At 42.9% G+C, this 21804-nt stretch overlaps 1 protein-coding gene across 3 annotated transcripts in view; it reads right to left on the bottom strand.

The window, feature by feature from the left end:
* Positions 1-21804, bottom strand: part of LOC138129820 (potassium channel subfamily K member 17-like) — a 142067-nt gene that overhangs the window by 21792 nt on the left and 98471 nt on the right. For all 3 annotated transcript variants that reach the window (XM_069046120.1, XM_069046121.1, XM_069046122.1), the window contains one exon: positions 18157-18789. In XM_069046120.1, coding sequence (XP_068902221.1) covers positions 18157-18757 — 601 coding nt within the window. In that variant the 5' untranslated portion in view covers positions 18758-18789. The remainder of the gene's footprint in view (positions 1-18156; positions 18790-21804) is intronic.

Here is a 21804-nt window from a genome sequence, read left to right on the forward strand (position 1 = left end):
ATTCCCAGTTTTTCAAGAATAACCTTTACACCTTCAAAAAAATTGGACTGTAGGTCGCCTTTTCGCGGAGAGTAATTGGGCCTATTTGCTTTGAAAAGTCTACCACGACAGTGCAGTGTCAGAACATTTTGGAAGAATTCGTTAACCAACTTCACCCCGATGAGTTACGTGATAGTTATTTCCAGCAGGATGGAGCAACGGCTCACACAGCTCGGATGACGTTAAATTACCCAAATGATTTTATAACTTTGATTAGTTCCCACGTGGACCACATCTGTCCATCTCGATCACCTGATTTGAAGCCACCAGATTATTTCTTGTCGCCGACTTTACAAAGCACAATTTTCAAACAACCAACGCACAATTTACGAATTAAAACTGGGAATTAGACAAGAATGTGGAATTGCTTCACCGGAAGTTCTCGTCAGAGTATTCGAGAATGTGAAACGCCGAACTAACTTGCGTATCCACTTCAAAGACCAACGTTTCCAGCAATTATTGTACATTTTATAAAAATTGTGTTAGTCTAAATCGTTATAAATAAATAATCCTTTTTCGTATTTCTATGAGGTTTGAAATTCAAAAACAAATCGTGGACCTAATCTAACTTCTTAAATAAATAAACGTTATTGTGATGTAACATAGTTACGCCTTGTTTTGTCTGACTTTGTCTTGTCAGAAAAAGTCACAGCAAGCTAGACGTAAAATTTAAAAAATCACCCAGTATAATATTCTCACGTAAGTAAATGCACCATATAACACATTTTTGTCTCTACTAAAACTACATACTTTTTTGAGTGGGCACAGTTCTGGCTGTCCATGCGACAAGATTTATCCAAATTCATTTCACCATCAAATCTGTGATGTCTTTAAAAAAATTCTCACAGAACTCACCTTTGGATTTGTAAGTTATGTCTGAACTGACAGAGATTTTTTTCGATTTGATCAAAAATTGTACATTATTAAATTGTTAAACCACTGCAGCTTAACTTATCAACTAACAAAAAGTGACGAAGATGGTGTTGACCGATAACAGAAAGCATTCACGATAGTGTCATACTTCACAAACGCAAATTTTGAAAGCAGAGAATGAAATTATCGTGCTGAGCTTCGCTCGCAAGAGTTGAGGGACGCTTTGCAAATGTGTCTATCCTGCAAGATGCTTTTTACAAAGCACTTGCCCACAGTGTAGCTCTATTTGGAGAAACCGACAGCATCGAGCCGAAGAAATTTCCCCATCTAGATGTTCCATAATAACTGTCTCAGTCACAGAACCAACAGATGAGGAGATATTTACCAAAAACATATTTCTCATGGTTCTTATCTGCTGTTTTTTTCCGTACGATGGATTAATGGGTACTTTTTAGATATTAAATGAAATTATACCCACGGTTATTACAAATGTGTCTTACATCGTAATTGGTTGTGAAGTTTGCAACCTATAATGCATATCCTAACTATACTATCCTAAAGATGAAGCAACGACAATACTTGGTTGCCTGAAAATAAGGGGCTTTAAGATATGAAATATAATTTAAAGTACAAAAATGTATCAAACAAATAAATAATAAATTGATACTTCCTTTCTGTAGATATATTTTTTATGAGCTGTACATAGAGGAGACTTGAAATTTTAATTCAAATTATTTCAACTTAATATCCGGAATGAGAAGATAAAAACTCAAACACAAACAGCTTTAATTATTCTTTTTTCCTAAATTACGACAATCTCCCTTCTCCGGTCCCGCTTTAATTTGGAACGTTTCGGTTGAAATCTTCTTAAATTTTGAATTCCACCGTAATCAAGCAATTCGCAGGTACGTCGTCACCACCTTCGCTTTCGCTACGCCGCCGCCATAACACCCGACCCCGTCGCCGGCAATAAGACGAATAAACGCGAAACAATAAGCCTCGGGTGTCGGAATATGACGCGCCCCGTAACGTCAAAGTTTAATGGAGCGAGTCGCATTACCGCGAAACAAATTACAGCCCCCCGAAAATAAATCACCCGATAAAAAAATAATCGTCAATAAATAGCGTCGTAATATCGGGGGGAAAATGAAAAATCAATCGGGCGGAACGAAAGGTCTGCTCGATGAAAATTATAATTAGAAGATTGAATTTCGATTCGGAGACGGATCGTGCAAAGTGAAACCGGTGATCGAAAATGCTAAATCGCTACCTTATTGTAGTCGTTTAAAAGGGAAGTCGGAGCATAAAGGCCGTTCGGTACGCGGAACGCACCTGCCGCATTACCATATATCTTCGATAATCCGATCGGCGATATCCGTCAAAATGGGCAATTCCGTTGAAATAATGCTCCATTATTGACTCGGGTCGTAACTGTATGCCACACAACAGGAATAAAACCACGAGTGCTCGGAATATTTTTGACATGACAGGTTGCTCGGCAACAGCTAGTTGACTTGTCAGGTTTAGCTTAATGAGACAGCAGCGGCTGCGCTGAAAATAGAATTTGATCGGTTCAAGCTTCAACTTTTGTAACGATGAATATTTAAAAATATCCAGTCTTGTCAGACTGGATATTCCGATACTGAGAGTTAAATCGCAACTTGCGACCTACTCTTGAAGGTTAGACTAAACCGCCTTGAGCATTCCCAGTTTTATCACGGCCTTTCGTGTTTCTCACGGAGCTAGGAAAACTTACAAATATAAGAAACATGTCCATTGGGATAAAGTGGGGGAATTCCGATCACCGATTTGTATCCATAACCAGACAAGAATCATTTAGAAAAGAACCGTTCTACATTTTTCCTCTTTAGTCTTTTGCATTTAGCCTAGTCTTAAGTTCTCCTTTCTTTCGAGATGTTCCTACCAAAATCATCTACATCAGTCAGCTAACGCTACGTCATGATTCTGTTTCTTTCATATTGTTTTCTATCCCGTTTTTTGTTACTCGCTACTGTTTTCATCTTAGCAACCTCGTTCCCAAATCCTTTCCTCTTCTGCTTCTCCTTCTATCATATTTCTCCTATTTCTTCCAGACTCTTCCCGGACCATCATCCAAAGTAATTTCAAACGACAATTGTGGATGATTTCCGGTCAAGCAACAATCCCGTCGCGGTTTTGCCGTTTGATCGAACGTCCAAAAGCGCGAATTCTCCATCGGTAACAACTTCCCCTTTCACCTCCTGAATAATTCTCCATGGCCAAGCTTTGATCTGTCGTCAAAGACCCCGACGCTGAAAGCATTTCGTATTTAATTTTCCCTTTTAATCTATTTTTGTTATTCTTATATCCTGGCCCGGATGGCTAATAGAATTAAAGCGCTCCCTCCACCTTGCTCCGGTTACAAATGTCCCAGCCATGCGACGAAATATCGCTTTCTGTTCTCCTCTCTTCTGCATATTTCACATTAGGACTCCTCCACAATAAAAAACGCATAAATCACCGGCGCGCACGCATGAATTTTATGGCGAAATAATTGGACACCCCCGGGGGCGATTTGTCTGATGCGCCCCGCGAAGCTATCATCCCCCGAGGAGTATTTTATTTTTCCGCACCTCATAATCGGGAATCGCTGGCAAAGTTTAATTGGCCACTTGAAGGTCCGCCAAAAAAACTACCACCCCTTATCAAAACCAGCCGCCCGTTAATCATACCGTATCGAGGGGCTCCTCCAAGTTGTTTCGTGTGGTTAATGTCGTCGTAAATTTTTAGATAGAGTGTGTTGATGGGCGATCCGCCCGTTTAAACGTCCATTACTGATACAAGGTGCGATTTATGGTTGTCGCCCAACTGGGGGCCCAGAGCGTGGCGCGATCGGTCTGTCGCCAATCAAAAGCGGAGCCAACGAGCCGCGAAATACATTACACCGTGTCCCATCCAGAAGCAAACACGACCGATAACACGACATCAACCCCGTCAAGTCTCGTTTGATGCGAGGGTGCGCCCTCCCCGTAATCCGCAATTTAATATTTTCCCATGCATAATTCACCCCTTGTAATTTGCATGGATGATGGGGGGTAACGTGGCGCGAAATTAGCTGTTTTACAAGTTCTCGGTGCATCTTGCTGTACCGAAAAAAGCGACAGGGGTAATGATATGTGCACGAGCCCCGCCCCTTTCTACCTTCTTGAAATATTGAAAACAGTTGGGCGGAAAATTGACTCGAGTACGGTCCTGTCCTGGTAATGGGTGTCCGAGTAATATTTCAAAAAGAAACGACTCTCTCGGCTCCCGGCGAAAAAATAATCGCTTTTTCAGGGGGCGGGGGTGGTTGGAACGGTGCCATCGAGTGTGGACCTACGCTTTTCGTTGAGTTGTGGACGTAGATCGAGTCTTGGGGGGGAGATTTATGGGGTGGACTCGGAAATGCACGGCGGGTTTGGAAAAGTGACGGGAGAGTCGTTGATTAAGCCGCACATACTTCTTGTTCCTCTCGGCCATTACATATTAAATAGCGTAAGATGTCCCGAGAGAGGAAAGTGGAGTCGCGAATTACACCGTACGTAGATTATCAAGTGAATATATAATCAGCTGAGGAAAATGAACGTCAAGTCGATGATTAATGCAAGCGATTCATGTTTACTGGACTGTTCTCTACACTTAGTTGAATTATTTCGTTTTTTTACCCAAAATGTCATTTCTGTCATTCTTTCGAAATCTTAAATCTGAGTCGTTGCTAGAACGATACTGTTGACAATTTTAAATTAGATTGAAAACTAATTTTCGTCTAGGTTACGCATGACACTTGACATTTTCGACATGCATGTCGTTGATTAAAATATCCTGTGGGAAATAAAATCAAGTCTTTGATTAAAGCTACAAGCTACAATTTAACACAAACTTGCTGTCCGTCTGAGCTCTTGCATATTAAACAGTGTGAAATGTCGCAAGAGATGAAAGTCGAGTCGTGAATTACACCGTACGTAGATTAGCAAGTTGGCTCTCAAATGAATATATTTTCTGCTGAGGAGAATGAACGTCAAGTCGGTGATTAATGCGGATGATTCATATTTGCCGGACTATTCGGTACACTTAGTCGAATTAGTTCGTTTTGTTCCTCAAGACTTCCATTAGTTATTCGTGTGACGTGAACTCATAAATTGCACTGAAAGATTAAACTGGAGTCGCTGATAGTACGATACAGTTTATTTTTTAAATTGGATTTGAAACTAGTTTCTCGTCTAGTTTAGTTATATTTTCGACATTGGTACATCGCAAGATCTATGATAAACAATTCGTTGTTGTGAAAATTAAAAATGAAGTCTTTGATAGAGCCATATTGCAGTTTTAACAATGTTCTCATATTTTTCATTTGACACCATCCAAAATAATGAAACTGATGTCGTCGATAGAACTACATTGTCTGGAAATTTTTAAATTAGTTTTATGTCAGTTTCCCTCCTTCTCGTCTCTGAAGTTTTATATTTTCCGCACACTACCAGGCCATCTCCGCAGGGAAATGATGATTGAGTCGCTGATTAAACCACACACTCGTCGTTCCAACCTATTAAGTATTAAACGTGTCACAAGGAATAAAAATGAAGTTGTGAATTACTCCCTAAGTGGATCATCGATGCGAATCTGAATTTATGCTGTGGAAAATGAACATCGAGTCTGCGATTAATCCAGACGATTCACATTTGTCAGGCTGTTGTCTCCATTAAGTTGAATTAGTTTGTTTTTTCCCTCAAAATCTCGTATCGTTCATGACGGTCGTAAATTTCATTGAAAGATTAAACCGGAGTCGTTGATAGAACCATACTATTGAAAGTTTTAAATTAGATTTAAGACTAATTTGTCGTCCAGTGAAGCTTTATATTTTTGACATCGAACTAGAAAATGGAAGTTTATGTTGCCAGATAAAAATCGAGTCTTTGATTAACGCACAATCGTGATTTGCTTTGAAAATTGCCGTGGGAGTCGTAAATTAAAATGTTTTCTCATTGAATTCAGCAAACAAATTTCTTTGAAAATCAAAAACAAAGTCTTTGATTAAAACATACTGCCAAGCTACATTTTGAACAAGCAAAGTAGTACGCCATTCTCGTATTTTTTTCACCCGGCCTTAAAAAATGAAATTGACGTCGTTGATAGAACCACATTGTGCGGAAAATTTTAAATTATTTTTATACCGGATTTCCTTTTTGTCGTTTCTGGAGTTTTATATTTTCCGCACACTTCAACACTATCTGCCTTGCGAAACGATAATCAAGTCGTTGATTAAACCGCACTCCATAAATATCTGAATCCTCCTTCTTGTCTTAAAACTTTACAAAACATACACGACGCAGAATGCTGAATGAGTCACAAAAAATGAACGTATGGTGTAGATTAAACTGTCCGCCAACATTATGTTCTCTCGACATCGACACTCCACAAAGTGAAAACGAAAGTGCAGTCTCTGATTAGATCGCACCGTTCAGCGCGACCTTGACCGACCAACCCCACTATCTCTTCCCGATAAAACTTTGCGTCGTCCGTCCACGACTTTATATTCGTTAAAGTCTGTTGTCACGTTCGAAGTTTACCAAAAACAACCACCCCTAAATTATTTGTTATTCCGTCTGTTTTTCCACCGGCTGATAATTAACAATCCTATTTGTTCAAGTTCCAACGATCCCCGCCGGAAGTTTTCTCTAGTTGGCGTGTTGGGGGTGGTTGCCGCGTCGGCACAATCCACCCTCCACACCCCTTTCGCACAATAGGCGTGCAACGTCATTATTGTCTATAACAAATGAATAAATCGGACGTTAGCGCTCCGGGCTCTCCATTGTTATGGATGCGGTCAGCACTTTCCCGAAGACGGAATTGCAGCGCGGCGGCGAACCGCCCCCGCCTCCATCTGCATGCTCAACCGACAGACATTTCGTATTCATCGACATCTTTCAGTTTTATTTTTCAACCGAAGTTAAATTGAAACGGATGCTGATGTTTTCCGAGCAGATAGAACGGGGGATGCAGGGCGTAAATCTAGGGGTGCGTGTCGAGGAAACAAGGGTAGCGGGCGACTACGTCGTACAGCGGTAAGAAGAAAGACTCATCAGCATAAAAAAAATCTGTTTGAAAAAAACGAATGACAGTCGTCTCGGTGCCACTTTTTAAAATGGCAACCTAGTTTAAGTGGCAACTTGTTTTAAAATTAGTTCCACGCGTTGTTGCCGTTTATTGTTAGGTTGCAACAGCAACAAATCAGGACGTTGCCACTCGACTGTTTCACGTTCAAAGCCGCACTATTCGTTATAAAATTTCCCATTAGTTGCCGTTTAATTGAAGTTGCCACTCAACACAGTTGCCATTTACGAATATGAATCTTATTTCAAAGAACGAATTCTATTCTCGTTTGATTTATTAGCAGCGTCAGCTCCTAGTGAAGATGTAAATCCACGAAATTAGTCATATTTGAGGAATTCTTTTGAACAAAGCACCAACAAAATCATCAAAGAGATTCCAGCGAGATGAATAATAAATTTTTTGTTAGAAACAAAGCGACTTATTAAGTTGGCAAATCGGATTCGTCAACAATATCTGGAACAAAACGGCGACGTTTCGACCCCCTCGACGCACTTTCGAGTCTCCAACGAGGGACAGAAGAAACTAACGAGACCATTACCGCTGCATGTGCGTCCGTTTTGCACCCCCATTAGGCGACTTCGTGGCGCTTAAATCATTAAGCATCCCTCTCCGGTCTCGGGAAGCTTGAAGGACCGCGCTGTTTGTTTTTTATCACACGTCTGGACTTTGGTGAGTTAGTGCGACAGTTAAGTCAGAACGACGCCATAAAAATAAAAGTTGCCAGCTCGGAGAAGAATTGGTCGAAGAGACGTGACCTTTTAGTTAAAAAAATAGGATGAGAGCGTCCCAGAAGACGGGCTTAATCGCTTCCCATCTGAGGCGACGCTTTCTCAAAACGCTCAATTAACTAGACGGATAGTTGTTGAATATTTCAAGAGGTCGGGGGAAAATTCTAAACGCTTGGTCATTTAAAAAGTCGTTAAGGAGTTGGGAAATCTTAGCGTGTCTTGTCAGAATGTATTTATGTTATGTTATGACAGGCGAGTTTCGAAAGTGATTCTTTCTGGAGAGGTTTTTTGAAATAATTTTTTAGGCCACACTCATAATTTTTGAAACTACGACAAAATCTGTTCGTTCGGTCACTTCCTAGAAAGTGAGTCTGTATCCATAGTTATCAGTGGGTGAAGGTTTCTCTTTCGTTCACTTCACTTTCGTTCATCGTTTTTCGCTCACTGCCTTTTATTCACGCATAATTTTTCCAATTCTTTCTGATACTGTAGACGTTGTTTGACAATTGAGACTTCCCCTACTTGAAATAATTCCTAATTAATTTTTTAATGCATTAATTCCACTTTACTCACTCCTTAACGGCTTCACAATTATTAATTAATTTCCCAATTAGAACCTAATAATTGTAAATCTGCAGCAAGGGGACGTGATCACGAAGCACAGAGAAGGAAGACTGTTCAAGTTTTATTAACTTTGGGCTCAATTTATATCAATTTAACTTTAATCTTGCTATCTTATGACTTTTTATTAATTTATTATTCAATTTTTCTTTTATGGGACTTTTAATTTTATTCAACAGAAACTTTTCTTTCTTGTTATTATTATTTCCACATAAAAGAAAATGCAATTTCCTTTTCGAAGCTGTAATCCTTTCCTTTAGATTTATTTAGAAATATGACTTCGCTCGGTATACATTTAAAATCGGTTTGGAAGAAGGGTCAGGATGGAGCACCTCCCGCCCGATCCGGCCCTGCTTCCTTCCCGGAACATTAAAACTAAAACCCGGCAAGTTTCCCCACAATCTCTACAAACCGACTATTTTCCCTCATTCCGGATAATACCTTCGACATTCCAAAGTGGTCCAATTCCAGGCGGAGTTTAAAGAGATGGAAAATGATTAAACGAGTTTTGGAGTAAGCGAGCCGAGGAGGCGCTCTTTAAAATATCATCGGGCGGAAGACGCCGCCGACCATCGATCGTCCTTCGTCCTGTATCCCGTTTACCTAGGCGAGCGCCTAATTTATTTGGGAATGTTCGCATTTTGAACGAGCTACTTTATTTATGCGATGGCACCCACTTTATGACGTCGTTCCGACTTAACTATCGCCTTTAAATCACTCCCCCTGACCCGGACGCGTCATAAAGCTAAAGACCGAAACCTTATTCGCAAATTTGATCCGGCACACAGGACCCGAATTTATCACCGGCTATTATATTACTGCAGGTAATTCCCCGGCATAATTAAAGAGGCCGAAGAAGTGAACGGATTGGTCGTTAGGAGAAATGTGCCAGTGGGGGGGGATGAAACCTCTGCTGTCGTCTGGTTTACAGATTTATTACCCATTTGAGAAGATTTCAAGGTCACCAAGTCCAGATTTGAGTCATATTGAGTTTGTTTGGGACCCCAAAAACAAATTCCTGTTGTCTCTAGACACTCCATACCCCAGAAATGACATTCTAAAGCCTAGAACTCGTCTGAAATTACGTCTGCCGACCTGGCAGACAACCGCTTTATTAGTTTCCCGATTGGGCCCTTCCGAACTTAAATTCCTCAGTTGTAACATTCGCGAGTCGCGTGCTCCCTTAACAGCATCCCCCAAGAAAACTCTCCCTTTCTCCTCGACGGCCTCCCTCTAATAATAACAAAGCCGTTCGGCCAAACCTCGCTCCGACGTAACCGTCAAATGTCGCCCTTTTAGGACCAATCAATCGGTCATGGCGAATCTATTCATCGTAACGAGGCCATACCATCCCGGTTATGGAGGCACTCAAACGGGGACAAGTCTCAACGAACAGGTAATATAGTTGGAGGCTTTGATGTTCCCGGCTGGATCCTAACGCAATTTAATTTAAATACACACACACACACGCTCCCACACACCCTCGTACGCCGCCTTTCATTTCCCATCACATAAGTCAGATGTCTGTATAAGAGTAGGTGGAAGGAAGTCGGAGTCGCTCGATATGACTGTCTGCCACGAGATGGATCTCATTTTTCCAATTTCTGGAGGGCGTAATGTAATTCTAAAAATACCGGTAAACGCGACACAAGATATTGCTTGGGGGGTGAGGAATCGAAGGGTGTATCTCGAGCGGAAGGGAATCTCGACACACTTGACTGTTGCGGTGTCGAAGGGGTGGTAATTGTGCTGTATCGCACCCCAAATCGGTTATTCATTAAGCGGCTGTGATGGAATATTTATTAAGTCAATAGGGATTAGAACTTGCCTAATGCATTATGCCCTAATAATTAATACGGATTCGTCGGCTTAAACTTCGAACCTCTCCTCTACAGATAACAGTACACTCCATTCATCACATTACCAAGAGTGCTGCTTATCGTGCGCATATTGTCATTATGATTATTATTGTGTTATGGCACACGAGGCGACGCCGCATTCGTTATGATCTGGAACGCGACGTAGACTTTCAGAACGCCCTCTTAGATCTTTGGTCCTTCGGGCCGGATTTTAGGCTGCAACTTATCAGCTCAAAAACAAACCCCAATTGATAATCGCCATCGACACAATAATTGCGACCTTCTTCGCGTTATCCTGTTGATGTCGTGTTTACGCTGCTTAAACTGTGCAACAATAACTCCTCGACGAAAACAATCCGGCTTCCGGATTTTTTGTTTTGTTTTTGTTTTCCTTTATTCGCAACATCGCACCAATCAATAGCTTTTCCCATTTAGCATTCATCCAACAAATCCTCGCCGAATAATAGAAATTATCGGCTGCGTTCGAATCTATTCGAAAAACGACAATGGCCGGCTCCGGGTGTTAATAAAATCACCCTTCACGCCCACTACAAAACAATAAACTCGGCACATTTCCGGCGCCACGTCAAATGCGACGCCCATCGCATCATCACGGTTTAATAAGCTCCGGGGGCTGGAACATGTGTCGCGCTTAATTTTTAATAAAGCGCTCGGATCCCGGGAGAAAGCTCCGCGGCCGGATTTGTGTCCGATTGAATTCGCTTGGGCGGACTCTTCATCAGAGGTGGGACGGTGGTAATGAGAATGCAGCAGTGTCCCGGATTCACCTGGCAACGTGCGATATTAAATCCGGGGGTTGATTTATTATTCGTCGCTCAAGGATAATTTAATATTTAGTACCGCTCCTGAATAGTTCCCCCGGATTTTATCAAGATTTTGATTTTTTTCACCCGCATTAATATTTGACGCGTTAAGCCCCAATCAAATTTTTCACCCCCCCCCCCCCGAGATTTGTAAATCCGCCAAGATTACGGTCTTGCTCGTAATAGACTGCTCAAGATTAACTGGAACGGCTTTAACGCCCCAGTAAAACCCCTTTAACACCGACAATTATGATCGGAGTGGGTGTGTATTATTGCTCATTATCTTTATTATCCGTGTGTGGGGGTGGGGGCGCCAACCCCGCCGCCGCAACAGTCGACGTTTTAAATCGGTCGGAGTTAACAAACCGATTCGATAACGGGGACTTCCTCCAGGAATCTAATCCCGGCTCGGGAGTTAACCGTGTCCTGACGTCCGTCGGCTTTGGGAGGTGCGTACGTGACGTGTCCTCGCCATCCACCAGATGTCACCCTGATCGATAGAGCGCTCCTCACGTCGCCACTACTTTCATCGGGAATTTAAAGGGAACCAGATACGGGAAAGGGAGGAACACGCGCTAACTGGATCATCCCTCAAAGACGGGATTGTCTCACGACGGCGGGAAGCGCTGCCGCTGGAAGGGACACCGCCGAGCGCTCCACATTAGATTGATTAAAAGTGTCTCGAGGAGGGTTTTTTTCAAATAAAATTCGCTACGGGGCAAAGGGCGGATAAAGGTTGGACGCTAAGTAAATTTATAAAAAGTGAACAGGAGAGGGGTCCCCTTGACACACCGTCATTTATTTCCATCGATTCGTTTTACGCTAACATCCTCATAATACTAATAGCAATAATGATAATAATACCGTGAGATCGAAAAAAACAATCTTGATTTTCATAAAGGTGTGCATTATGTGTGACTGGCGGTTGTAAAAGAATCATGAGGAGCTCCAATCGTATTTACGAACTAGAGTAAATGTTCGAAATGTCTGCCTTCAGCTTCAACTGAAGTGTATTAATCATGGCCATCTCGATTTCTTTTTATTTTCGATCGCACGGTACTTTTACAATCTTAACTGGCACATCGCTCTTGTGCTTCCTCATCATAGGGAGTTGCAAAACTCCACTTTTCGTTTTCGTACGGCAAGTTCTCGGTCGAGGCTAGTGCTGACACTCTTTCATGGTCAGCTCGATCTCCCGATTTGTATCCAATTGAAAGCGTGTGGATTTTGATGGGAAGACAGTTGAGCGAGTAATTGACGACTTCAATAAATGTAAAATATGAAGAGTTTACATAAATGATCCGTTTAGGTTTGGGGGGGGGGACCTTATCTGCGTTGTTGCACCCTTCCATTAATCCGTTTGGAAAAACCTCCGCTACCGCCCCCTCCGCCGCCGCCTATTCCCCATTTTCGATTAATTCTTAGTCTAAATAGAGACACAAGCCCGTCGGGAGCCTCGAAAATCATCAATTCTCGCTCCCCCACCGTCGAAAACCGAATTATCTAGGCACTTATAGCATTTCTAAGGGCGCTATTAATATCTGTAATTTTAATGCTCGAGTCGAAATTCAATGCGGCACCTCTAATTCGAGAGCTCAACGATTATTGACGTTTCGGTAATAGTGTCTCTCGTAATAACAATTACCAACTTTCTAATGGGGCGAGGTGGGGGCGAGGGCGCACCCCGACTGCGACAAGAAGCCCTAATATGATATCGTCAATTTTCATGGCGTCATGTACGACGCCACCGTCATTAATTACCATCGAGGGGTGCGGCCCCGGGGGCGGCGGACGGACGCTTCCTTCGAGTCAGGAGCGGAAGAATTGTGATTTGCCTGGACCGCTGTTTTACAATGGCCCCCCATTATCTCGTTTTGACGGCCGTCCCGCACACGGTTTTAATTAAAAAAAATCGATTGGCTTGAGGAGGCGACCTTCAATGGACGCGTCAGGAAAACTTGTCTTTCCCCTTTTACTCCCTTGATGAAAAGTGCGAAATTAAATCGCTGCGCCGCCACCTCCCACTACCTTAACCCCGGCGGTGGCGTTTTTCACGTCGATGAACATTACACAAAACGGCTTACAAATGTATTCATTTTTGTCGCGGCGTTTCACTTTTACGTCCGCCGATAAGTTTTCCCGGCGGGAGTTTCCTCCACGATAAGAATTACCACCCCGCCCCCGGCTCGTTCAGACATATTCCATCTTATCGCGGCTTCCGCCGATAAGGAAAATGGCGCCCGGGAAGGATATACGTACTGCACACAATAAGGTGAACACTTGGGGCCTAAGCTGGAGGAAAAAAGATAATGGGGGGGTGGGAGAGACACCTCTTTCATGCCATGTGAGGAAAATTTTACACAAATATCCACACTGTGATACAAAAAAGCATCAATTGCACTAAAAACAACATGATGGAACCTTTTTGGCTGCCTCTTGGCCAGCAGACTTCCCAGACCTTAATGAAATTGAAACAAGACTTGTTCAAGATGGCATAAGACTCAAAAAGATGTCTTGAACGACTTTTTGGTCACGTTGATGTGTTTCGACTGAAAAGAATGAATTTGGTCAAAGCGGAATTGCGACCACCGGATCGAGCTTTAGAGCCGCTGCATTGTCATGCCGATGACAATTATCGCGAGCTTTAGCCGGAGCCAGTCAGTCGCGTAATTCTCGGACACAGCGTGCGAAGCTCATTTTCGCAAAATTTCATTTAGTCCACTGCGAAAGTTCCAAATTAACCGGAGTCCCAAGGCTCAAAGCTCGCCCGTCGAGCTTTATTATTCGCCGTGATGAAATCACATCACTTAACCGATGCACACCAGTCGAACTTGTGCGGCCTCTCCTCCGCCTCCCGGTCGAGCGTCCTCCTCGCGACTCCTTCGGGGGGGCACTCGTCGGTCGCGTCCTCTCGTCGGCATTAAAATGAAAATTGAAATTTTTATGCAAGAGCAACCGAATTGAATGAAATATCCGTGTTTTCATTACGTGTAGGAAATTCGTTTCCCTTTTACCCAACATCTGAGAGATGTCGAAAGCATTACGAATTTATGGACGAGCTCGGGGCCCCACACTCGCTCTCTTTTCGCGCACTGATTGCATAATCCCCTTTAAAATCATAACGTTCCGGTGGAATTATTAAAAAGAAAAAACGGAGACGCGGCGAAACCGCCTCCGAATCTCTTTCGCCCACCCCCGAGGGCCGTCGCGCTCATTTTCAGATGTAATGCCAACAGGAATTGCGACGTCTCAACCACCCTTGCGATTTTGATGATTCGCACTATTGAAAATCGGCCCGGAGCGGCTCAAGGGGGTGCGTTGGGACCTCCAAATTAGTATTGCTTTTTTCATAATTATTTTCTCCTTTTTCTAGTTTCTCATCTCATTCTAAAGCCTCGCCACATTTTAAACTTAATCTACTACTCCTCCTAGATTCTTCCATCATCTACTTATGTTTCAGGTTGCTCCTCCGGTAAAAATGAAGACATTCGTAAGCCGCGAGCTCGTCCGGTGTTTAACCGCGACGACGTGAAGGGGACGATTTAATTTGGAGGCGGTGGAGACGGTCGTAAAAAAGCGACGAGTGTTGGCGGCCCCCTCTCGGCGGACGTCGGGGACGGCGACGACACCGCCGGTCTTAAAACGGCGTAAAAACCCCATTACTGCACCAACTTCTAATCGCACCGCGACTTATTCTGAGTACAGTTGGTGAAACAGTAATGAAACTTTAACGAGTGCCGCCATTTCGGAACGCCACTTCATAAATTCGAGGTGGGGAGTTAATTAGCATCCAAACTGCACTGGCTGCCTCTAATCCTGTCTCTCTTGATGTCAGTTAAAATAAAAAAACTGCCTCCGGACCTGTCTCGTGTTTATTAATCACGTGATTGGACACGTGATAGATTTGGGATTAAGTCTGGAGACTGGTGAAGACTGTTCGCTTGAAAGCAAAGCCTTGTCAAGATTATGTTTCTTGTAAGTGTCGGCTTATCAGTTGCTTATCCGTGTCTTAGCGACGACTCCTCGGGGGTGGAGGGGTTGCACTCCCGGGTTCGACGCCACACGAGGATGTCAGGAAAATAACTTTTTATATAAAACAGTTTAAAAAAAAAATCTGTTAAGAGCTTTGATGTTTCTGTCTCACTCGAATGAGCCTTTCACCTCGGAGCGTGTGACGTGACGCGTGACGGTGAAACTATTGTGGTGTGCCTAAAGAAGTTTTCACTTAAAAAAATTAGAAAATCACTTTCGACATCTGTAACAGTGCACGCAATGATAAAAACTGCAGATAATTCAGTGTCCCAATTTGGGCCTGGCACCGTTAAGCCCTCCGATCGGTTAGTTCCCGCGTAATGACGGCGGTATGTCACATGGCGGACCTCGCCGCCGCCCCTCCATCGCCGTCACAGTCCAATTAACGTACGCAAACGGCCCGATCGTGCCAGACAAATATTTCTTCCCGGCATTGTAATGAACCGGAATTGTTGTCGGTCCTTGCGTCAACACGACCCCTCGAACCAAAAAAATAAATCCGCCCCCGGACCGGCGCGCCACCCCCCGCACTCGAAACGAGCAGCACAATTAAACCGGATCGAGAGCCGATTTGGCAATTTTTTCTCCTCCTGTTTCTGATCGCCGCACTTTCGCGGTACTGACTTTAACGTGCTTTCCTAAGAGACTAGAGACGAATGTGTGCTTGTTATCATATTTGAAGGGACGGGAAGCTTTATTAGTTCGTGAGTAAACGAGTTTTTACGGTGGGCACGCATGAAATGCAAATCGACAAAGAAGACTCTTAAAAAAGCAATTTTGTGCAAAACTGATCAACGAGCTCGCGGGGGAAATACGGTTTTGTGTTTGTTGTTCCAAATTAAATGGAACGTGAACAAATATAAATTGTTCGTTTTGGTATGGTTTAATAAAGACACAAACAATTTTTTTTTTTGGGGCAGATATAATTTAGCAAATTGTGTAGAATTTAATGGGACAGGTGCTTCATAATCTGGTCCAATTTATCATTCTACCTGATGTCTGCTTGCACCAGGTGTTGCTACCTTACTCGAAATATTGTTAATAATGTAAGTGTAAAGTTACTTTTTATTTTAAAAGCTCAAGCTTATTCCCATGATAGATTCGCACAACGAACGTTAATTATTTGGCGATTTAAAAAAATATTTTATGCTATAAAAGTATCATAAAATGGATTTGCTTCAGGTTTCGTAACGAAAAAAAAATTATTAAATGAACAATAAAAAATTTAAACACAAAAATGAATTTCAACTTCATGAAATAAATGTAAAATACGTCCTTAACGAGCCGACCCCGCCTCTCGTTAATTCGCAAAACCGCCACCTAAAAATAATTTAATTTCCAGCAGTCGGTGGCGACCCCCGCCGCCGCAACCCGATACGCCGCCACACGTCATCAAAACACCGACAGAATTTTCCGTGTCGGGTTGAATAAAAGCATCCGAGACCTCATCAAAAATTCATCCATTTCCTCTAGTTGGTACGTGAGCACCGTCCGGACTAATCCGGAGGAGCGCGTCGACCAGATGTAATCGCGGCATCCTAACTATTTAGTTCAACACGGCCATATTTAATCGGGAAGAGTCAGGAGACAAAGTACGGGATTAAAATTTAAACCGTTTCATTTCGTCCGGAAAGCCGGAAATATGGGACACGCCACGTTCCGGCCGGAATCTCGATGATTACTTTCATCCCGGACGGGCTCAAGTCGTTGCTAGTTGGACTTCATTTGCCACACGATTTTCCCGTTTAATTAAAAAGGAAAAATTACGACCGGCCGATGCTGAACGGCGACGTTGCCACACGGACTACCGGAAATCCACAACTCCATCCGCCGGGAAATTGTTGGACTTCCAATATTTTGAAAACTTTAAAATTCATTTAACAGTTCTGACACCTGTTTTCATTTTGGAAACATCCTGTGGGTTTAAACGGTGACACTGCCACACGGACTACCAGAAATCAACAACTTCATCCGGCAGGAAATTGTCTGGACTTCCAAAATTTGGAAAACTTCAAAATTCATTTAACAAAAGTTCTGACACTTCTTTTTTTATTTTGGAAACCTCCTGTGGCTCTAAACGGAGACACTGTCACAAGGACTACCAGAAAACAACAACTTCATCCGGCAGGAAATTGTCTGGACTTCCAAAATTTTGAAAACTTCAAAATTCATTAAACGATATTTCTGACACCTCGTTTTTTTATTTTGGAAACATCCTGTGGCTCTAATGGTGACACTGCCACACGGACTACCAGAAATCAACAACTTTATTCGGCAGGAAATTGTCTGGACTTCCAAAATTTGGAAAACTTCAAAATTCATTTAAAAAAAGTTCTGACACCTCAGTTTTTATTTTGGAAACCTCCTGTGTGTCTAAACGGAGACATTGCCACACGGACTACCAGAAATCCACAACTTCATCTAGCAGGAAATTGTTTGGATTTCCAAAAATTTTAAACTTCAAAATTTATTTAACAGTTCTAACACCTCTTTTTTTATTTTGGAAACTATCTGCGGCTCCTAAAATTGTATTCCTGATTAGATAAAACATGTCAGTTCGTTCCCAAAATCCCATTTATTTTTTATGGCGGTTCGTTTTGTAATTCAAGGTCGTTCAGCTGACAAACAAACCTCCATAAGAAAGTACATCAGATTTTAGACTAGAACCGGTATACTTTATCTATTTACATACTTGTATTGTTTTTTTTTCCAATTTAATCTTGTTTTTCCTTACTATATTATTATTATTATTATACTTGTGTGTAATGTTCCAGTACATCCGACCATTACAGTTCCCGACTTAGGTTTGAATGACCATCTAGTTGTGAGACTTTAATTATAACTTTACTCCAGCCCGGTGCGAGATTTCAGGTGAGGTCATTTTTGAATATTTCATTTGAAAATGATTTCACCGCAGCTCCGGCAACTCCCAACTTCCCCGCACGAACTCCCACCCGAATTATCCAAATTTCGTTGCGGCTGCATCGGTGTATTAATCAAAGCGCCAAAGTGAATTACCTGGCAGGTATCAAACAAAACAAAATCGCTCACCTATCGTCGTGATCAGCGTCAGCGAGTAGAGGAAGGACGAGCTGAAGCTCCACTTGTGCACGTGCTGGCCGTAGTACGCCGTCCCCGAGGCGTACCGCCCCCCGTCCGCCTGCCGCAGCGTCTTGAACAGCGCCTCCTGGAAGAGGAGCACCTCCTCGGCGGCCAGGCGCGTCCAGTTCTCCCTGTAGAGGATGTTCAGGTTCTCGGTGATGCTCCACAGCCTGTCGACCGTCTCGGTCCTGAGCTCGCCCACGGTGGGGACGGTGCCCACCGACCCGCCCTTCGGGTCGAGCTTCGACGCCGCCACCGCCGTGTCGTGCTGCATGCCGCCCTCCAGCGTCATGAACACGAACGCACCCAGGATGGTGTAGGCCAGGACGAGGCAGCACACGCCCAGCGTGGCCAGGATGGAGGTCGTCCTGTCGCCCGAGCACGTGTAGCAGCAGCAGAAGAAGGTCTCGCGGGTGGCCTCGCGGTGCTCGAAGCAGCACTTCTTCGGGGCCGGACTCCCCGGGGGGGAGCCGCGGCGCACGTACGGGGAGTGCGGGGGGTAGCCGGGGTACGACGGCGTCGTCGGCGAGGCGCGCGGGTCGCGGATCATGGTGGGCTCCAGGTGGCCAGAGGCTCCTGCATCTGCAACAAACAACCACGATATCACTATTATCCGACCCCCTGACACGGCATTCAGGCCGGGCGTTTTATATCAACAGAGCAACGTGCACCGCCATCCCCATAAATCAACATCACTTCCAAAAGGAACGACTCACTCGCCCCCAACAAACAGGAAGGACCATTATGCATCATCACAATAAATCTGATCGGATGATTATTAAGGGATGCACATTACGCACCACAGTTGGCATCATTGTCTATGTTGGCGCAACTGTAATGTTCACCTGATCGTGTTCGACGTTATTTATGGACAAACAGACCGCGCCAGATATTAATAAATTCCATTACAAATATTAAATAAAGGGGTGCAGTTAAAAACAATAATTCCGTTGATTTATCGCCGTTGTAAATCCACAATGCAGTCGACGGATCGATAGTACTTTTTTGGTAACAGCTCCGGTCCGCGAGTGCAACCCTGGTTCGCCCCCGGCTCGGGACATTTGCGAAAAAATTAATTAGCGCGTGGGGAATTCCTGCGGCGATGCATGCCGCGGCAGGAACGCGATCGAATATTCCTGCGGCGTACCGGATCGCGATTGCACCGGCCAGCGGTAACGATTCCTGGTGGTGACGGTGTTGACGAAACGTGTCGGGAAAATTTCCAGCATCGTATCACCAGGGGAATTTGTTTCTGCCGTTTCTCTCGACGTAAACGGCGATTATTCAGCCGCCTCCTGGAGGCGAGGGCTCTATCGATTCGCCTTCGGTACGGTTGCATTCATTAAAACGGACCGTTTCCAAAACGGGTCCTGTCTGCAGTCTGGACGCGGCGTCCTTATTTATTAACGGACTCTGGCCCACTGCTGGAAACAATATGAACTCGGGGCCGACACATAATTAACGAAACTTCGGTCTGTACATATAGAAAGTTGCAAACAACTAACCGGCATTAAATTTGTCATGACGGAAACTTCAACCGGAGTTTATTTTAAAACTTCTTCCCTTGATAATTCGCGAATTAATTTCGTTCAGACGCACCCCGTCTCGTGAAATAATGAATTCTTTTCGGTTGGGGGAGTCGAGAGGTGGTCCCTGGGGGGTGAGAACGGCCCGGGGCTTGTCGACCGGCAACTGGATTTTTAAGTTTTTTTTTCCGTAAATTTCTAATTTAACTTGTTGCACTGCCCGTTGTAGTTTATAATCACAACTTTTAATAATTTCGAACTGGATTCGTCAGGTCAAATGTCAGGACCGAGCTTTTGAAATGAATTAACAGTTTTAATTATCGAAACAGCAGCAAATAAAATTTAGTATTCGAGAATCGAGTTTAGATGAAAAATCCAATTTTTGTTTTAGGGACGAAAACGGGAGAAAAGCGTGGGGATGAAATTTCATAGTATGTAAAGTAGGGAAGACTCTTGATGCCTTGAAGGATTAGGAATGAAAAGATAAAATTGCAACGAAATAAAAAAAATTACATGGTTCAATTAGTACATTTTCTCTTTCTTTCATGTTATTTTTTCTTCTCTTACATTTTTTTCATTTCTCGTTTCCATCATCCCCCACGATTCTGTACGATATTTTTTTAATTAATATTAATTATGCTGCCAATTAGAACCGTTATCCTTGTATGTATTTAATTTTTTTTTCCCTGTTTCATCTTCGTATTCTTTTTTATTTTGTGTATGATTTCGTGTAAACTTTTGTATATGAATGCTTTAATTTGCCCTACGGGCCTTCCGATTCCTGATTACATTTTTCTTTCAACATAAAACAGCACTTCTAAAAAAATAATAGTTATTTACGCAACGACTTTCTGTGTAAATTGGGCTTTTCTAATTGCCCCAGGGATACGATTAAAACACGAGCGTAGCGAGGGTTTTAAGGCCTCGAGGGCAATTAGAAAAGCCCAATTTACCTAGAGACGAGTTGCATACAAAATTTTATTGTTTGAAACGACGTCCCTGAAACTTCCAAATCTTTTAAAAATGGTGTCCTGTTAGAAATGTAACGTTGAATGTTTCTAGGGCTCATTTGCTCATTTTGCTTTAGGGCAGTTTACAAAGGAGAAAAATGATAATTTATGATAGTTGAAAACAATAAATTTTATTCCTATTCCCCACCCCTTTCCTTTTCAGCTTCCACAAAGCTATTTCGAGATGATGCGACTCTAGTCTCTCTTCTATTCTGAATTCTTCTACTCTTTCCCATGCTTTTTCGTTCACTATTCCCCTCTGCCTACCTATATAGGTCCATTCCCCTTTTTTGCATTACTTGTCCACCTTGTCTTTGGATTTTCTTTTCCGATCCGCCTTCTCCTCTTCTCAATTTTTTGCTCTTCTTTCTCCTATTCTACCGTTGAAGTCCCCTCCCAAGAGTATACAATCTTCCCTGTTTTCTTTCATTGCGTTTTCAACACGTCTCTTTACTGTATATTCTCATTATTTTCCACCATTTATTGCCTATATGAACTTTTCTTATGCGTCCTTCTCCTTCCATTTTTTCGCTTATCTTTAATCCTCAATTTCACTCCTGTTATTATTCCCCCGGTAGCTCTTCCCTTTTTCTTTTTGCCCCTTGACCTTCTCATTTGTACTATTTCGGTAGCGACTTTCCCCTTTGTGCTTCTTTTCCGGTTTCCCTTTTCTTTGTCCATTTACCTTTTTATTCACCTTCTCTTTGTACCTTTTTCTAAAAATTTTTCTTCAGCTTCTCTTCTCTCACATTCCATATAAACCATTCCCCGTTTACCTGCATCTTCCTGTATCCTATTTTCACACTTTTTCCTCTACCTCTCTCTTCTCTATCCACCTCTCTTAACTTCTTTTGTGTTTTCCTTTCTTTGTTTGTCAAATTGTCACCTTTTCTTTCCTTCAACTTACTCTTATTTAGCATAATGTTCTTCTTCTCCTTTACCTACGCAGTGCCATTCCAATAATAATAATCACAATACAACAGTGGCACCATCAAATTATGTTCCCTAGAATTTTTATCGATTTTCTCATTTTTGAAATTCTCTATTGCCCTTTGTGGTTA

This window comes from Tenebrio molitor, chromosome 4 (genome assembly GCF_963966145.1).
Source record: "Tenebrio molitor chromosome 4, icTenMoli1.1, whole genome shotgun sequence".
In the NCBI taxonomy this organism is placed as follows: Eukaryota; Metazoa; Arthropoda; class Insecta; order Coleoptera; family Tenebrionidae; genus Tenebrio; species Tenebrio molitor.